The sequence below is a fragment of the Spermophilus citellus genome, assembly GCF_964194105.1.
Source record: "Spermophilus citellus genome assembly, chromosome: 17".
NCBI lineage: Eukaryota > Metazoa > Chordata > Mammalia > Rodentia > Sciuridae > Spermophilus > Spermophilus citellus.
In genome coordinates, this window is record NC_138199.1 from 71,972,615 (window position 1) to 71,989,214 (window position 16,600).

At 46.7% G+C, this 16,600-nt stretch overlaps 2 protein-coding genes across 2 annotated transcripts in view; one reads left to right on the forward strand and one right to left on the reverse strand.

Annotated features, from left to right (window-relative positions):
• LOC308635603 (CMRF-35-like molecule 4) overlaps window positions 1-16,600 on the reverse strand; it is a 69,713-nt gene that overhangs the window by 5,650 nt on the left and 47,463 nt on the right. The gene's annotated exons all lie outside the window — the stretch shown is intronic.
• The window catches only part of LOC308635597 (CMRF35-like molecule 6), a 36,429-nt gene continuing 26,871 nt past the window's right edge, over window positions 7,043-16,600 (forward strand). The window contains exons 1-2 of the mRNA XM_081270059.1: window positions 7,043-7,159; window positions 7,520-7,671. Coding sequence (XP_081126185.1) covers window positions 7,563-7,671 — 109 coding nt within the window. The 5' untranslated portion in view covers window positions 7,043-7,159; window positions 7,520-7,562. The remainder of the gene's footprint in view (window positions 7,160-7,519; window positions 7,672-16,600) is intronic.

Below are 16,600 nucleotides of genomic sequence, written 5' to 3' on the forward strand. Positions count from 1 at the left end.
AAAACTTTTTAGTTTGATTGCATCCCATTTATTGATTCTTGGTTTTAATTCTTACGCTATAGGAGTCCTTATTAAGGAAGTTGGGGCCTAATCCCACATGATGAAGATTAAGACCTACTTTTTCTTCTATTAGATGCAGAGTCTCTGGTTCAATTCCTAGGTCCTTGATCCATTTTGAGTTAAGTTTTGTGCATAGGGAGAGATATGGATTTAATTTCATTTTGTTGCATATGGATTTCCAGTTTTCCCAGCACCATTTGTTGAAGAGGCTATCTTTTCTCCAGTACATGTTTTTGGCACCTTTGTCTAATATAAGATAATTTCTCTGGCCAGTGTTTCAAGAACTACGTTGAATAGAAGTCACAAAAGAGGGAATCCCTATCTTGTTCCAGTTTTTAGGGGGAATGCCTTCAATTTTTCCTGGTTTAGAATGATATTGGCCTGAGGCTTAGTGAAGACAGCCTTTACAATGTTGAGATATGTTCCTGTTATCCCTGGTTTTTCTAGTGTTTTGAACATAAAGGGGTGCTGTAGTTTGTCAAATGCTTTTTCTGCATCTATTGAGATGATCATATGGTTCTTATCTTTAAGTCTACTGATGTGATGAATCACATTTATTGATTTCCATATGTTGAACCAACCTTGCATCCCTGGGATGAATCCCACTTGATCATGGTGCACAATATTTTTGATATATTTTTGCATTTGATTTGCCAGAATTTTATTGAGAATTTTTGCATCTATGTTCATTAGAGATATTGGCCTGAAGTTTTCTTTCTTTGATGTGTTTTTGCCTGGTTTTGGAATCAGGGTGATATTGGCCTCATAGAATGAGTTTGGAATTATTGCCTCTATTTCTATTTCCTAAAATAAATTGAAGAGTATTTGTATTAGTTCTTCTTTAAAGGTCTTGCAGAACTCAGCTGTGTATCCATCTAATCCTGGGCTTTTCTTGGTTGCTAAGCTTTTGATGGCTTCTTCTATTTCCTCACTTGATATTGGTCTATTTAAATTGTGTATGTCTTCCTGACTCAAACTGGGCAAATCGTATGACTTAAGAAATTTGTTGATGACTTCAGTGTCTTCTACTTTATAGGAGTATAAGATTTCAAAATATTTTCTAATTATCCTCTGTATCTCTGTAATGTCTGTTGTGATATTACCTGTTTCATCACGTATGCTGGTAATTTGAGTTCTCTCTCTCCTCTTCGTTAACGTGGCTAATGGTCTGTAAATTTTATTTATTTTTTCAAAGAACCAACTTTTTGTTTTGTTTATTTCTTCAATTGTTTCTTTTGTTTCGATTTGATTCATTTCAGTTTTGATTTTAATTACTTCTTGCCTTCTACTGATTTTGCTGCTGGTTTGTTCTTCATTTTCTAGGGCTTTGAGATGTAGTGTGAGGTCTTTTATTTGTTGACTTTTTCTTCTTTTAAGGAATGAACTCCATGCAATGAACTTTCTCTTAGTACTACTTCCATAGTGTCCCAGAGATTTCAATATGTTGTGTCTGTGTTCTCATTTACCTCTAAGAATTTTTAAACCTCCTCCTTGATGTCTTCTGTGACCCATTGTTCATTCAGTAACATATTGTTTAGTCTCCAGGTGATGGAGAAATTTATATTTTTTATTTTGTTGTTGATTTCCAATTTCATTCCATTACGATCTGATAAAATGCATGGTAGTATCTCTACTTTTTTGTATTGGCTAAGAGTTGCTTTGTGGCATTGTATATGGTCTATTTTAGAGAAGGATCCATGTGATGCTGAGAAGAAAGGATATCCGCTTGAAGCAGGTTGAAATATTCTATATATGTCAGTTAAGTCTAGGTTGTTAATTGTGTTATTGAGTTCTATAGTTTCTTTATTCAACTTTTGTTTGGAAAATCTATCCAGTGAGTGATGAGAGAAGTGTGTTAAAGTCACCCAAGATTATTGTGTTGTGGTCCATTTGACTCTTGAGCTTGAGAAGAGTTTGTTTGATGAACATAGCTGCACCATTGTTTGGGGCATATATATTTATGATTGTTATGTCTTGTTGGTGTATGGTGCCCTTGAGCAGTATGTAATGTGTATCTTTATCTCTTTTGATTAACCTTGGCTTGACATCTACTTTATTTGATATGAGGATGGAAACCTCTGCTTGCTTCCGCAATCCATGAGAGTGGTATGATTTTTCCCAACCTTTCACCTTCGGTCTGTGTATGTCTTTTCCTATCAGACGAGTCTCCTGCAGACAGCATATTGTTGGGTCTTTTAAAAATCCAATCTGCTTGCCTATGTCTTTTGATTGGTGAGTTTAAGCCATTAACATTTGGGGTCATTATTGAGACATGGTTTGTATTTCCAGCCATATTTGCTTATTTTTGTTATTTTACTTGAATTGGTTTTCCTCTTTGATTAGTTTTTCCTTTGGTGTACTACCTCCCTCTGCTGATTTTCATTGCTGTTTTTTATTTCCTCTTCATGAAATATTTTGCCAAGAATGTTTTGTTGTGCTGGTTTTCTAGTTATGAATTCTTTTAACTTTCATTTATCAAGGAAGATTTTTATTTCATCTTCAAGTCTAAAGCTTAGTTTTGCTGGGTTCAAGATTCTTGGTTGGCACCCATTATCTTTCAGAGCTTGATATATGTTGTTACAGGATCTTCTAGCTTTCAGGGTCTATGTTGAAAAATCTGCTGATATCCCAATTGGTTTTCCCTTATGTGTAATCTGATTCCTTTCTCTTGTGGCTTTTAAAATTCTCTCCTTATTGTGTATGTTGGGCATTTTTATTATCAGGTGCCTTGGTGTGGGTTTGTTGTGATTTTTGTACATTCAGTGTCCTGTAGGTTTCTTGAATTTGGATTTCCAATTTATTCTTCATGTTTGGAAAGTTTCCTCATATTATTTCATTGAATAGATTGTTCATTCCTTTGGTTTGGATCTCCATGCCTTCCTCTATCCCAATAACTCTTAAATTTGGTCTTTTTATGCTTTCCTATATTTCTTGAATGTTCTGCTCATAGTTTTTTATCATTTTCACTGTGTGGTCTATGTTCTTTTCAAGATGATTTATTTGATCTCCATTGTCTGATGTCCTATCTTCTAAGTGGTCTACTCTGTTGGTGATGTTTTCATTTGCGTTTTTAATTTGGTTTATTATTTCTTTCATTTCAAGGATTTCTGGGGGGTTTTTTGTTTGTTTGTTTAGTTTTTGTTTGGTAGAACCTCTATCTCCCTGTTGAGGTGATGTTTTGCTTCTTGGATTTGTTTATGTAGCTCAATGTCAAAGTGATTTTGTTCTCCTATGTCTTCTTTGAGATCCCAAAACATTTTAACCATGTATATCCTGAAATATTTATCTGAAATTTTTTCTGCTATAGCTGTCAGTTCTTCCAATGATGTGTTGTCTTGATTTGTTTGTGGTCCTCTCTTCCCTTGTCTTTTCAGGTTGCTCATGTGTCTTCCTTCCCAGCTCTGTGGATCTGGTGTGTTATTGTTTTTACCCTATAGATTTGTAGTGCTCTTGCAGGGTTCCAAGATTTCTCCTATCAACAATACATCACCTATGAACAAATTGTTGTTATTAAGACATTTACAATTTAGTCTTAATGTCCAGAAATGTTGGATTCAATTATTATTTAAAATATAATCAGTAGATTCATAAAAAGGTTTACAGTTTCTAGAGGTGGACAATGAACTGGGGGTGAGGCATAGGATGATATGTTGAGGGGAGAAGATGTGAGGGTATATAATTAATATATCTTAAGAAATGTGAAGGAGAAATCTAGTGAAGAGGGTTAGTAGCAGGAGAATAGATAGGAGGTAATTAGGGTTAGACAATTATGTGGGAAAACAGTAGAGTACATGAAACAAACACACATGTTTCTAGAAAAATACAGGATGTTAAAATAGTATAATTTGAAGGGTGAGGGGAGAATAAAGAGGAAAATAAAGGACAGAAAGAAAGAAAAGAGAAGAAATAGAAAGAAAAAAAAGAGAAAAAAGGAAAAAAAAAAGAAAAAAGAGGAAAAAAAGGGGGGCTTCTGCAATTCCTCTATATTTTGTTATTCAGGTGACTCGGTCCTCAAAGTCCTGTCATGCAAAGTTCCTGGTTTTACATATGTCGGGAATGTGAGGCCCAGGGGACAGAAAGGTAGAAGAGAATGAAGAAGAGAAAAAACAATACTCTTAGAGATTCATTTTTTTCCTCTTCTCATCCAGTAGGTGGGTTTGTCTCATCCAGTAGGTGTCTCTGCCCTCAGGATGGTGTAGGTAACCAGAGTGTGAAGACTGGACCTGGTGTGGGGCGTCTGGAAGTGGGGAGTGCCGCCCACCTGTCCCAGCAGGGAAATAGCACCTCACGGGTCTTTTTTTGTGACCACTCATCTGACTTGAGCCCCCGATATCGGCTCCCTCTCTTGCCTGGAGAGTTCCCAAATCCTGATCTCTCTGTTATGCTCCAGACTTTAGTCCCCTCCCGTCTCTTATTTATCAGGTCCCAACTGCGGGACCCCTCACCCCCAGGCTCACACCAGGTGGGTGGCACCCTGTTCGCACCGCACTCTGTCCAACTGAGAGCTGTCCTCGTGTGGGGTGGCCACTGTGCCCAGTTGACCCGTTGGGGAGGGGAGGAATTGGAAGTCGGAGACCTGCTCCCATGGCGACCGCTCTGATAGTCACGCCCACCACAGGATGGCGAGGAAGGTCTTCCAAGACGGCGGCGGTCTGCTTCCAGTGCAGGGTGTCTGGTGACGTGGGGGGAGCTGGGTGACGGTCCTGTGCTGTGGACAGGTCGCAGTCGAGTGACCTGCTGGGAGCGGCGCGGTCTGGAGTCCTGCAGAGGTGCTGGGAGGTGGTTCTGCTAAGCCGCTTGCGACCGGGCGTGAGCCAGAACTGCGGGCTGTGGGTCCGAGTCCGGAGACTCACTCGAGCCCAGAGGCTCTGATTTCTGCCTGGGTGACTGAAGCGCTGGTGATTTCTGAGATAATCCACTGACCCCTGGAGATGCGATCTGGGAACTGCCCCCACCTCATATGGCGAGAAAGTTGAGCCCAGATGGCGGCGGCTGCCTTCACTCCGGGGTCTAGAACGCCCCTCTTTTTGCTGACTAATAGTCCACTGTAGATACACCACATTTAGTCTGCCCACTTATCCGTTGATGGATCTTTGGGTTGTTCTCACTCTGTGGCAGGTGTTAATAATACTGCTGTGAACTGTCACGTGGGTGTTTTGTGTTGGGAGATGTTTCGGTTCTCTTGGGGAAGGACTTACCTAGGAGTATATTTGCTGGGTCACATGTTGACTCTATGTCTGACTCTTTGAGGAATTGCTGAAGTTTTTTTTTTTTTTTTCCAAGAACTTACTTTTGAAGTAAGTTACTACAACTGTGACCATTCAGGTTTTAATTCAAGTTTTAATATGTAATGTTCTCATTTTTGTTAAAATAGTGTCGGAGTCCAGCTCCAACAGGGGGTCTCAGGAGACGAACAGACGGTGAGGAGTCCGCGAAAGGGGGATGGAGAAACAACACAGACAGCAAAGTGAAGGTTCTAATCCCAATCTTTACTTGTGAAGTTAATCATATATACTTTTCATTTTGGCAGGTTCACAGTACTTTGTGGTTACAAAACAGAAATCATTATTAAAAGAAACAAAATATTACATAGCTACAGTTAGAATAGAAGAATGTATCTTGGCTTATGCATAAGCAAGCATTTTTACTTTCAGTTGGCGTTTTGCTTTGAGCTGTTTCTGCTTAGTTAGCTTTTAATAATAGTTAGAAATGTCCCAGACTATTGGCCTATACCTTGACTATTCTTTCTTTACTTACTGACTGGAACCGGTGCCATGGTTACAGCAAGTGGTTAACTTGAAAAGGGAGGCTACTAATTTTAATCAAACAAGAGCAAGAGCACAAACCATTGTGCACAGGAACAAGAACAAGTTGCCCAGTGCTAAGCACCAATCTGTCTTCTTAACATTGATTCTTCTTCTCTAGATTTAATTTCTCAAAAACTTCCTTGACAGGAATACAGGGAGTTTTTCATTAGACATTAACAATTTACGCTCCACAGCTGAATCATTGCATTTAGAGCAAACAGATCCATTCTTTAGAAGTAGTTGCATTAATTGGGAAAGTCATATTTTTTCCTTCATACTTAATGGTCATATGAGAAGTCACAACTATACTTATTAAAGGAATACAGAAACAAATCAGCCCATTCCCAGAAACATACTGCGCTCCTCCAGAGGATGGACGCCTTGTGCCATCTACCTCAGTAGGGCCTTGCCATTGCCTGAGTCAGGGGAAGGGCACAGCGAAATAGAGTGCATCTTCATAGTTTTTCACATTGTCGATAATCAGATTAACTTCTGTAAGGAAATTTTCCCTCAAATATCAAACTTTGTTTTCTGGAAACAATTTTCAGTTATATTTTTACTTATGGTAAGTAAATTTCAGATATATTTTGAAAAAAATATTTACTTTAATGTTGTCTTTCCTTTTTGATGCAGAGTGTTGTTTTTTTTTTCGAATTAGCACATGGAACCTCAAAACCTCATCTTTCCTTAAAAGGATGCGTGTAATTATCTCAGTTCCCTGCAGATGTCACTGAAGCACATTGGAGTGTGTAGACCACCTTCTGTCCCTGGTGGATATTTATAATGGAGCTCTGTCTGTGGTGAAATTGTCTCCAGTTCCCATCACTTTGAATTCTGGCAGAGAGGGGTGAAGGGCAGGAAGCCACCCTTGCAGTGTCCCCACTTTTGTTTCTTGAGAGAGCTGGGGTTGTGCTCACCAGTGATCTTCCTGGAGCCTTTGGCCCAGCAGGTGTTAAGTAGGCAGGTCCCTCTTGGGGATGTGGGTTCCTTCCTTGACCATTATTCATGATGCACTTGGACTTGGGAACTCTTCCCAGTGCAGGGTGCTGTGGCTGTGCCCTTGGAGTGGGAAGTAAGAGCTACATGGATCTGTGTTTTCCAGGCTATTCCACTGCGCAGAATGAAGTCACTGGTCCAAAGACAAAGAGTGGCCCAGAGCGGGGCTCACTGACCGTGCAGTGTAATTATACCTCAGGCTGGAAGACCCACAGGAAGTACTGGTGTCGAGGAGCTGTTTGGAGGGACTGCAAAACCCTTCTTAGAACCACTGGGTCAGAGCAGGAGGTGAAGAGGTGCCGCAGTCTGGCTGGGCACAGAATCACGAGTCACTCAAGCAGGAACAAACTTTATTTTTGAAAATGCCGCCAATACCCCGTACTCGTCCGGGAAGAAGCCGGTCCACACACACGCGGTGGTGTTCTACCAGAACCCCAGAACAAGAACCTCCCCCGGAATTCCCTCCTACTGTACTTCCCCAACCAATGGGAACTCTCCAGGAGTCCCAAAGTGGGCCCCAGGTGAACAGCAGGACTCCAATATCCATATGAATGCAAATCTTAACATAATCATATCATCTCAATGGCTAGCTGGAGTCACTTTTCAACCAAAAGTGCCATGCATCATATTACTTGGCTGTGGCTCTTAGCAAAGAGGGACCCTTTATCCATCAGGGATGATCAGGAAAACCTCACGTTCATGGTGACCATGGAGGACCTCAGGAGAGATGACGCTGACATTTACTGGTGTGGAATTGAGAGGGTTGGATCTGACCCTGGGTTTCGAGTTAATGTGAGCATTGATCCAGGTAAGAGTGTGTTGATGTGTCCCTGAGGTCCCACTGAAGTGGATGGTCCGTTATTCAGAGTGACCTGTCACAGAGGGTGCTTGAATGCTGAGGTCTCACAGAATCCTGAGTGAACACTTGGGGTTGGCCAGGGGTGGGGCTTCTTTAAAAGCCCCGGATCCTGGAACCTCCTCCAGGAAGTCAGCCAGAGCAGACTCTCTTTTCCCTCTGCACAGCTGAGTCCTGAACCTATTGCCAATAAAGGTCAAGGTGATGGTCCCCAGTTTCAGCCCTTGGTCTGGGGAGACCTGCTACTGCTTTCCTGGGACCTCAGTGTCCAGGGGTGCCCTGCTCTTTGGGGTGCTCTGGGCGAGGCCTGGACAGGTGCTGTTCTCACCCCCCCTCCGTATCCACCCTGGGGGAGAAGAAGCCCTGTGGAGCCTGGTGTGTTGGTCTGACTCCTGAGCCCAGAGAGGCCTTCACAGACGGCTGCGTTCCTGCTGCTGGGAACCCGCTGGGAGCCGCTCATGCCTTTGGCTTACTGAGGGTCTGGTCCTAAGTCCTCCAGAAAGCAGGCGCTGCTGGAGACTCCAGGGTCCCGAGGCCTGAGTTTGAAGGCGTTTCCTGTTGACTCTGCTGCTCAGCCCCTGGACAGGCGGCACCAGCTGGCAGGGCTCTGGGGGCACAAAGGAGCACCACAGTCACCTGAGCCCAGGACTGGAACCTCTGGGGCATGTTCTGGTGGCACAGTGGGCAGCAGGGATTGTCTCTCAGAATCCTGACAATGCCCAGGAGGAAGGTGTCCCCATTATTGAATCTTCATAACTTGCCTGAAGTGGAGGCCTTCCAGAACTTTCTGTTTCATGGCATGCACATGGAATTCTAGCAGTGCAGACACTGGATAAGCTCAGAGGGCACACCGGGGGTTGCCTGGTGTGGTCGTCTGTTCAGCTGCCATGCCACAGTCCGGGTGGTGTAGACACAGGACATTCCTCACAGTTCTACAGGTTGCAAGTCCAAGATGAAGGTGCGGGTTGGGAGGGGTCTGGCTGAGGACGCTCATGCAGAGAGCCACCCTCTGGCTGTCCTCTCGTATGGTCATCCTTCTGTGCTTGCACATCCCTGGGTCTGTCCATGTGCTCTCATCTCTTCTTCTAAGGTTAGTTTAGGTCTTGTATCCTGAAAGGCCCTATCTCCAAACACAGTCCCATTCTGAGGTACTAGGAGTTGGGTGGATTCAATGTTTGAATTTGGGGGGATACTTTTCAGTCCACAGCACCTGGTGACAGAATAGGGAAGAGGGTATTACTGAGGAAATTTGGGGTATTTTGGCTATGTTCACTGATCGAGTGGTGGTGTGACCAGGTCAATCCATCCTCAATTAACAAATTATATACGTCAAATATTTACAGTTTATTATTTGCCAGTCATACCTTGATCTAATATGGGAAAATGATATCATCAGAAAAAGAGCCAAATGTGATGTGATCTTTTATGTTTAGATTGTTCTAGAAGCTCAGCACAGGTGAGAACAGTGTGGTCCAGCAAGAATTGGCACTGCATTGGAGGTGGATTATGGAGGTTACCACAAGCACCATGCTCCACTGGGGAAGGGATGGCGACCTGGTAGAGCTGTTGGGAGATAGGAAAGGGTGGCAAAGGAGAGAGAGGAGAGGATGGCACTTGGTCCATCCTGGCACCAGCCATCAGTGCCAGGCAGCCTGGTTTCCCAGAGGAGGCTCAGGGAAAGGGGCCAGCTCAGTGGGTTGCATCCCTGCAGAGCAGGCGAGAGAGGTAGCTTCAGCCAAGGCAGAGACTCAGAAAGAGCTAGTGTGGCCTGGGGACCACAAAACTCCATTGTGTGTGCTCAGCTTGACAGGCAGACCAGGACTGACTATTGTAACTTGCTTCCTGAGCTTGGTCCTCAGAATCTCTTGCATGGTCACCAAGTTGTTTTCTGTATTAAAGAACTACTTTAATGTTTTAGATGACAGCTAAAGGGTCCTGGTGGCCAAGAGTAACTCTTTAGTTCTCAGGGGGAGAATACTCTAGGCCCACCCAGAGCTGGATTGTTCATGGAAGAAGTAACTCTGTTTGGCTTTGTTTAGCCCCAGGAAATCCAGTGACAGCAAGGACAACCACAGTGACTTCAATCACTGTGAAGACTGCCAGCAACCCATCAGTGACTCACACCACCAGCCCCTTCAAGTGGTAAGCAGAGTTGGGTCCTAGAGTCCTTTCTTGGGGGCCTGGCTCCATGGCGTCTCCTCTGGGAAGGTTTCCAGATTAAATTCAGGATGCCCAGGAATCCTGGAATTCACACAAACAATAAATAATGCTTTAGCCTAAGGGTAACTCAAGTGTTTAATGGGACAATCTAACACTAAAAAGTATATGTGTTTATGTCGATATGAAGTTTTCCTGGGCACCCTGCACTTTCACATGCTAAACCTGGTCACTGCATCCTGTGGGTGAACTCAGCATGGCACCCCCACCTGTCCCCTCTGATATATCCTCATGTCACTGACAAATCTGGGGTGGGCTCCCCAACCTCAGTTTACCTTTGAGCACATCCGTGAAGGCAAAGACTTCGGCTGGGTAGCAGGAGAGGAGAATGGGCCTGGGCCTCTGGCCTCTCACCAACATGGCCACCATAGTTTGGCCTGTGTGGGAGAGGACATTTGCTCCCGGCAAGGCTCCTTGTCCAGGCCACCTCTCCCCTAGTACTCGAGTGAGGTGTGGGAGGTGCAGGGGAGAGGGGTGGGGAGCTGGAAGTTTGGCTACATTCCTCATGGCTGATGTCCCTTGAAGATATCCAGGTATCTCAGAGTTCAGTGTCCCCTTCCTGAGCCCTGGTCTGCTCTGGGCACAGGGGTGTGCTGGCTTTCTTTTGTTTCCCTTTGCCCATTTATTTTTCTGAAACCCAGGGAGCCCTAATAAACCCTCTAGTGGATTTGCCTTTAGTTATTTGCTTTCATACCCAATTTCAGTGGCCGCCTCACCAAGCAATGGGCTCCCATCAACGTTACCGTAGCCAATACCTCTGACGTTTGGCTCAAGTGGCTGCAGTTGCCTGAGCTCTTTCAGAAACTCAGAGGGAGCTCAAACTGGTTGGAATCACTCACCTTTTACTTGGGTTGTGAAGGTGTCTGGTGGGTGAACTTTCCCCCACTTTTTTGTTTAAATTTTTTTTTAACTTTATTGTATTAATTTATTTTATGTGGTGCTGAGGATGGAACCCAGTGCCTCACACATGCTAGGCGAGCACTCTGCCACTGAGCTACAGCCCCAGCCCTAGGTGGGTGACCTGTTGAGCCTGCTGATCTCCATTTTCTGCACATTCTGTGAAGAGCCCTGGAGTTTGATTACTGAGGCCCAGACCACCGACTGTTTCTCTTCTCCTTACTTCCAGCCTCTCTCCCCACACTTCAGACCTCCTGTTTCTTTACTGTTTGAATCCCTCACCCCATCCAGGGGAGGCTGGCTCTCCATCTCCACATGATTGACATCTCGTGCATCAACTCTCCTTTTTAAAGCTTGTCATTTGAGTGATTGGCGTTTTGCTTGTAGCTGGCTATCCAGCAGGCACCTCAACGTGAGAAACCCAGGCCTCTGCCCATCCCGAATCTTGTTTGATGCTTCACTACAAGGTGCAAAAATATGGTCAGCAAAGAAATGAACTTGAAATCTTGGTGCTAATCTGGTTCTTCATGATAAATGAGAAAAATATTTTTGCAAGGTCCGCGATGTTACAGGTTGAGCACCCTTAATGTCTAGCACCTCAGAAAGGGTCCTTATTGGGAAACAGGGTTTCACAGAAGAAAACAGGATGAAGTCAAACTGGCATAGAGGGGACCCTAATCCAACCTGACCAGTGTTCTTACCAAGAATGTCATGGAAGAGACAGGGTGTGTACAGGGAGGGAGCCGCATGAAGACACAGGCAGGTGGGGAAATGCATCCAGAGGCTCCACACACGCTCAGCAGCCGCAAGAAGCCTCAGAGCCTCCCTCAGGCTTGGAAGGAAGCCCCTGCCAACCCCCCAGTCTTGACTCTCTGGCCTCCAGAAGTCCCAGAGGCAGCTTTCCCAGGTTTCAGCCACCTGCCTGGGTGCTGGGTTCTGGCAGCCCGAGGCAGTGGCCTAGTCTTTACTTTCATGGAGGAACTGGAAGAGGTTCTGAACTATAGTCCATCAACAGTTCTGAGAGGCTTTGATCATATACATAAGATGATGGCCCTGTTTTGTGTATATTTAGAGAGAATTTGAAGATTCGCATGTCACTGTTTCAAGAAAATTTTCACTCCTGTCAGCTTATTCATGTAACTAAGAATTCCCAACCACAACCATGAAAAGAATAGGAAGACAATGACACCAAATCTACGCTCATTGGGGCAGAGAGTACCTGTCCCTGGGCCCGTGAACTAATTGGATAAAAGAGCATCTGCTTCAATAGGAGATGAAGTTCATTTAAAATGTTGGTTTTGTATTTTCTTTCTTTCTTTCTTTCTTTCTTTTCTTTTTGTTTTTGGTACCAGGGATTGAACTCAGGGGCACTGAGCCCCTGACCACTGAGCCACACCCCCAGCCCTATATTGTATTTTATTTAGAGACAAGGTCCCGCTGAGTTGCTTAGCACCTCGCCATTGCTGAAGCTGGCTTTGAACGTGTGGTCCTCCTGTCTCAGCCTCCCGAGTCACTGGGATTACAGGCACGCGCCACGGTGCCCGTCTGGTTTTGTATTTTTAATAGGCATGCATTGGTTTCTTGACTGAAGTTACAGAGTTTTGCTTGATTATGTATTAATTATTGGAAGTAAAGGGCTGGCAGGTGTTGGTGCCCTTTGACCTCGTGGATGCCTAGCATATGGCTCTTGGTTAAATACTCACTGCCCTAATCTACTTGAGGACTTCGTAGGAGTACCACACTCCCCACCTCTCTGTATGCTGCTTCAGTTTCACTTTCCCTCTCCAGCCCGCCCTCCTTCCTCTTTTTCTTTGTCTTTTTTGATGCTGGGGAATCAATCCCTCCTGCATGCTAAACACATGCTCTACCGCTGCTCTACCCAGCCCTTTTGATCAAGGAGATTTTTTTTTCCTGAAATGGGGACTCTCCCTGTTGCCCAGGCTGGCCTCAAACTCCTGGGCTCAATCGGTCCTCCTGCCTCGGCCTCCCAAGTGTCTGGGACTGCAGGAGTGGCACTGCATGTGGCTCCAGTTTAGACTTGGAGTCCTTCTCACCTCCTCCTACTCCTGCCGCATCCTTTCTCCTCTGCTCTTCCAAATGAAAGCTGCTTCTAGATCCCATGGGGATTGGGTATCCTCAGCCCTGGCTGCCCATCAGATGCACTGGAGACATGGTTTAACATGCAACCCTGAGGGGGAGGCCTTGGGAGGACAAAATCCACAGCTTGACCCTCAGGTCCTCACTTTCATTCTTGCATTAGAGCAACCTCAGCAAAATGAGGCAGTTCTGCCAGCAACCAGCAGATGGCGAGAGCGGGCCCTGAATTCTGTGCTCCCCTAAGTCCCTCAACTGCTCCTCAGCAGCTGATGGGATACTAGGGCCAGCCACCTCAGGCTTTAGGATCTGGACCAGGTTCTTCCCTGCACACCAAGAGGCGGCCTGCCTGCTCCAGCCCAGCCCCAGCTGCCCAGGTCTGCTGTCTCTCCCCCAGACACCCCTCTCTCTGGGGCCCACAGGACTGGGCCGTTGGAATGCATCTCAACATGGTCTCCATATTCTTCAAAGACCTGAGAGCTGTGCTTGCTGGATGGGAAATGTGTTTCTCAAGTTCCCTGCCCTCTGCCGCAGTCCCCTCCTAGACTCTGCCCTCTACGTGCTCCTGGCATCCTGGAGAGCAACAACCAGGACTGGGTCAACCCCCGATTCTAGTTGTACTGAAAGTTTCCTTTTGTGAAGTGACATCTCCTGCGCTGGGCCCTGGAAGGGTGGAGAGCTCTGTGTAGGGCCACTAGGGCCTGGGAGGAGCCAGCAAACCAGCCTTCCAAGACGTCCACAGTCCTTTATAGAACCTGACCTTCTGAGCCCCAGGTCGGCCCCTTCAGGGGGTTGGAGTGTTTGGGGAGAAGGTTGTCATTCCTGTTTTGTCGATTGACAAACTAAGGCTGAGGATGGTTGGGTGATTTGCGTAACCAGGAGTGGCAGGCTGTAGTGGGTGACCAGGCGTGTGGACACCAGGGCCGTGGCTTCCCTGCACTGTCACCCAGCTGGGAGAGGGCGCCTGCTCCTCGCCCCTGTCTCCATCTCCCAGGGCTGCATTCTGCTCCTGCAGATGGCTGCAGAAGATCCAGAAGAGATGCAGAGGGTGCCACAGGCCAGGAGCTGCCCTCCTAGGCGCCTGCCACATGTGTCTGGGCTGTGGGGTCGGGGTGACTGTCCCTTGATATGGCTACAAACTGCCCCTTCCAGTACCTGAAGGCCACAGCCTTCCCCCACCCTTCTTAGTTCCTTTCCTTGCTTCTCCCTGTAGGACAGAATTTGGCCAGAGAGCCAAGGAACCTCATTCCACAGTCTTTGCAGTACCCCTCATCTCATTGTGGCTACCTGTATTTATTTTGGTGGGGGGATGGGAGTGAATGTGAATGGACCCCAGCAGGGACTTGCTCTGGCCACTACCTCCCACCGTCCCTGGGCTGGAATGCATGTGTGGCCATTACCAGATTACCACCTTGGACATGCAAATGAAGTCAAGGCTTTTTTTTTTTTTTTTTTGGTACTGGGGATTGAACTCAGGGGCACTGGACCACTGAGCCAATCCCTACCTTATTTTGTGTTTTATTTAGAGACAAGGTCTCACTGAGTTGCTTAGTGCCTCACCATTGCGGAGGCCGGCTTTGACTCTAAATCCTCCTGTCTTAGCCTCCCTAGCTGCTGGGATGATAGGTGTGAGCCACCATGCCTGGCTGAAGTCAATTCTTTAGAGCTGGCAGAGCAGGAAGACCAAAGGAGCCAGGGACCTGAGGTTATGGAGTCTGTGCCTCCCCAGACTTGAGCTAGAAGCTGTGCTATGCAGTCCTGTGGCATGCAGCCACGTGTATTTTTTAACTAATGTAGGTCCTGTGAGCAAGGCCCTGGGGACAGAACAGCAGTGCCATCTCTGCCTTGCAGTGGATCACAGTTTGCAGACACAGGTATTCTGCTGCCCTGGGCTTGTTCTGTGCTCCAGGAGCATTTGACTCCATCGGCTGCAGGATTCCTCCCAGCCTCCCTCCCAGAGCGCAGGAGGGTAGGATCTGCTTTATCCCCACAGTGGGATCCTGATTCCGGCTGCCTCCTTCCAAGCAGTGAGGTCTGAGCGGCAAGGCTAGACGGCCTGGGCTTCCTGACTTCAGCTAAAGCACCTGGTCAGCAGGGCCAGCAGCCGCGTGACCGTGATTTTCCCGTCCTGTTCTCCCCTTCGTGGCTCCAGTCTTTGTCCTCCAATTGTCCAGACCCACCAGTGAGATCAGGGACCAGACCAGCATCCTCATTCCCGAGGTTTCAGGAGAGCAAACGGGTTCTTCATTCTGCCATTTTCCTCCTTTGTTTTGTGAAATCTCCCGAGGTCTCTGTCTTCCCTGCCAAGATGAACTGATTTGCACAATTTCACCTCGCTGTGCTGACTTAATTCTTTCCCTAAGCTGACTTCTCTGTGCTGCGGTCCACACGAGAGGTTCCTTCTCTAGTCAAGACGCCCCGCTCGAGAGCATTCATGGTATTCACAGTTCTAAACTGGTAGACATTATTTTTTTTTACAAAAGCAATCAAGTCAAAATCAAATGCCCATGAAAAATAAAACCAAAACCTATTTCCGTGGGAAGATGTCGGCAGGTCTAATGAAATAAAAAAGACTCATGGTGTTGGCACCTGCCACTGAATGAACTGCACACCTCCTGCGTCCCCTGAGCTCACTGAGTGGCGTTTCCCACCTCATTCCCCACTCTCCCTCCCACATCAGTGGCACCAAGTGTCCAGGGTTCCAGTAGATACCCCTTTAGGAGTCAGCTTGATGGCCCATGTCATGGCTTACCTGTCAATCACAACAGGTGCCCTATCTCATGTTGCACTATAAGTTCAATCTAACGGTCGCTCTGTTGTTGGGGGGTCTCCAAGACCACCCTCAGCCTCTCTAGAAGGGCTCCTAGAACTCAGGACAGTGGTTATACTGGTGGTAGTTTGTGCGGCAGAAGGAGATCACTGGCCACCCGTCCCTGGAAGAGGACTGTGCCTGAGCTGTGTGACTTGCTTTGGATGATGAAATGTGAGCCAAGTGGCACATGCCTGCTCTGAGCACAAGCTCTGAGATCCTGTGGGGCTCCTTCTCTCTGTGTGTGGGGCGGCCCCTCCAGCCTGGGTCCCTGAGCAAAGCCGACTCGCTGCTCACATGAGAAACAAATTTTGTGGTTTCAACAGTCAGAGATTTGGGAGTTTTGCTCCCAAAAGATGAACTAGGAAAGGCTGATTGACATGAGCTGGCACATGTCTCTGGGGACGTCTGCAGCCTTGAGTGCTCGCATTCACACTCATGCCTCCTTCCACGAGAGGTGTGCAGACAGCCACCTTGCCCCAGGGGAGCTCCTCCAGGGACAATTCTCAGACACCCAGAGCCTGGTGCAGTGCGGGTGCTGGCCCTTGCAGAGCTGGGGGTGTAGGACAGGGGTGGAGGTGGGCTGCCTGTCACTCACCCAATAGTTATGCAAGAAGGGCAGGAAGCCCAAGCCACCCGGCCAGGTGTAGATGGAACCTCCACACAGGCTCAGGAGGGGACGTGTTCATCAACTCCTGCCTCAGCCTCACACACTGCACACCACACGCCCCGCACACTGCACACCACTCCACACACACACCAAATATACCATACACAATCACACTCACACATACCCCACACCAAACACACACACACACACACACACTCACACACCAAATATACCACACACACACACACACCAAA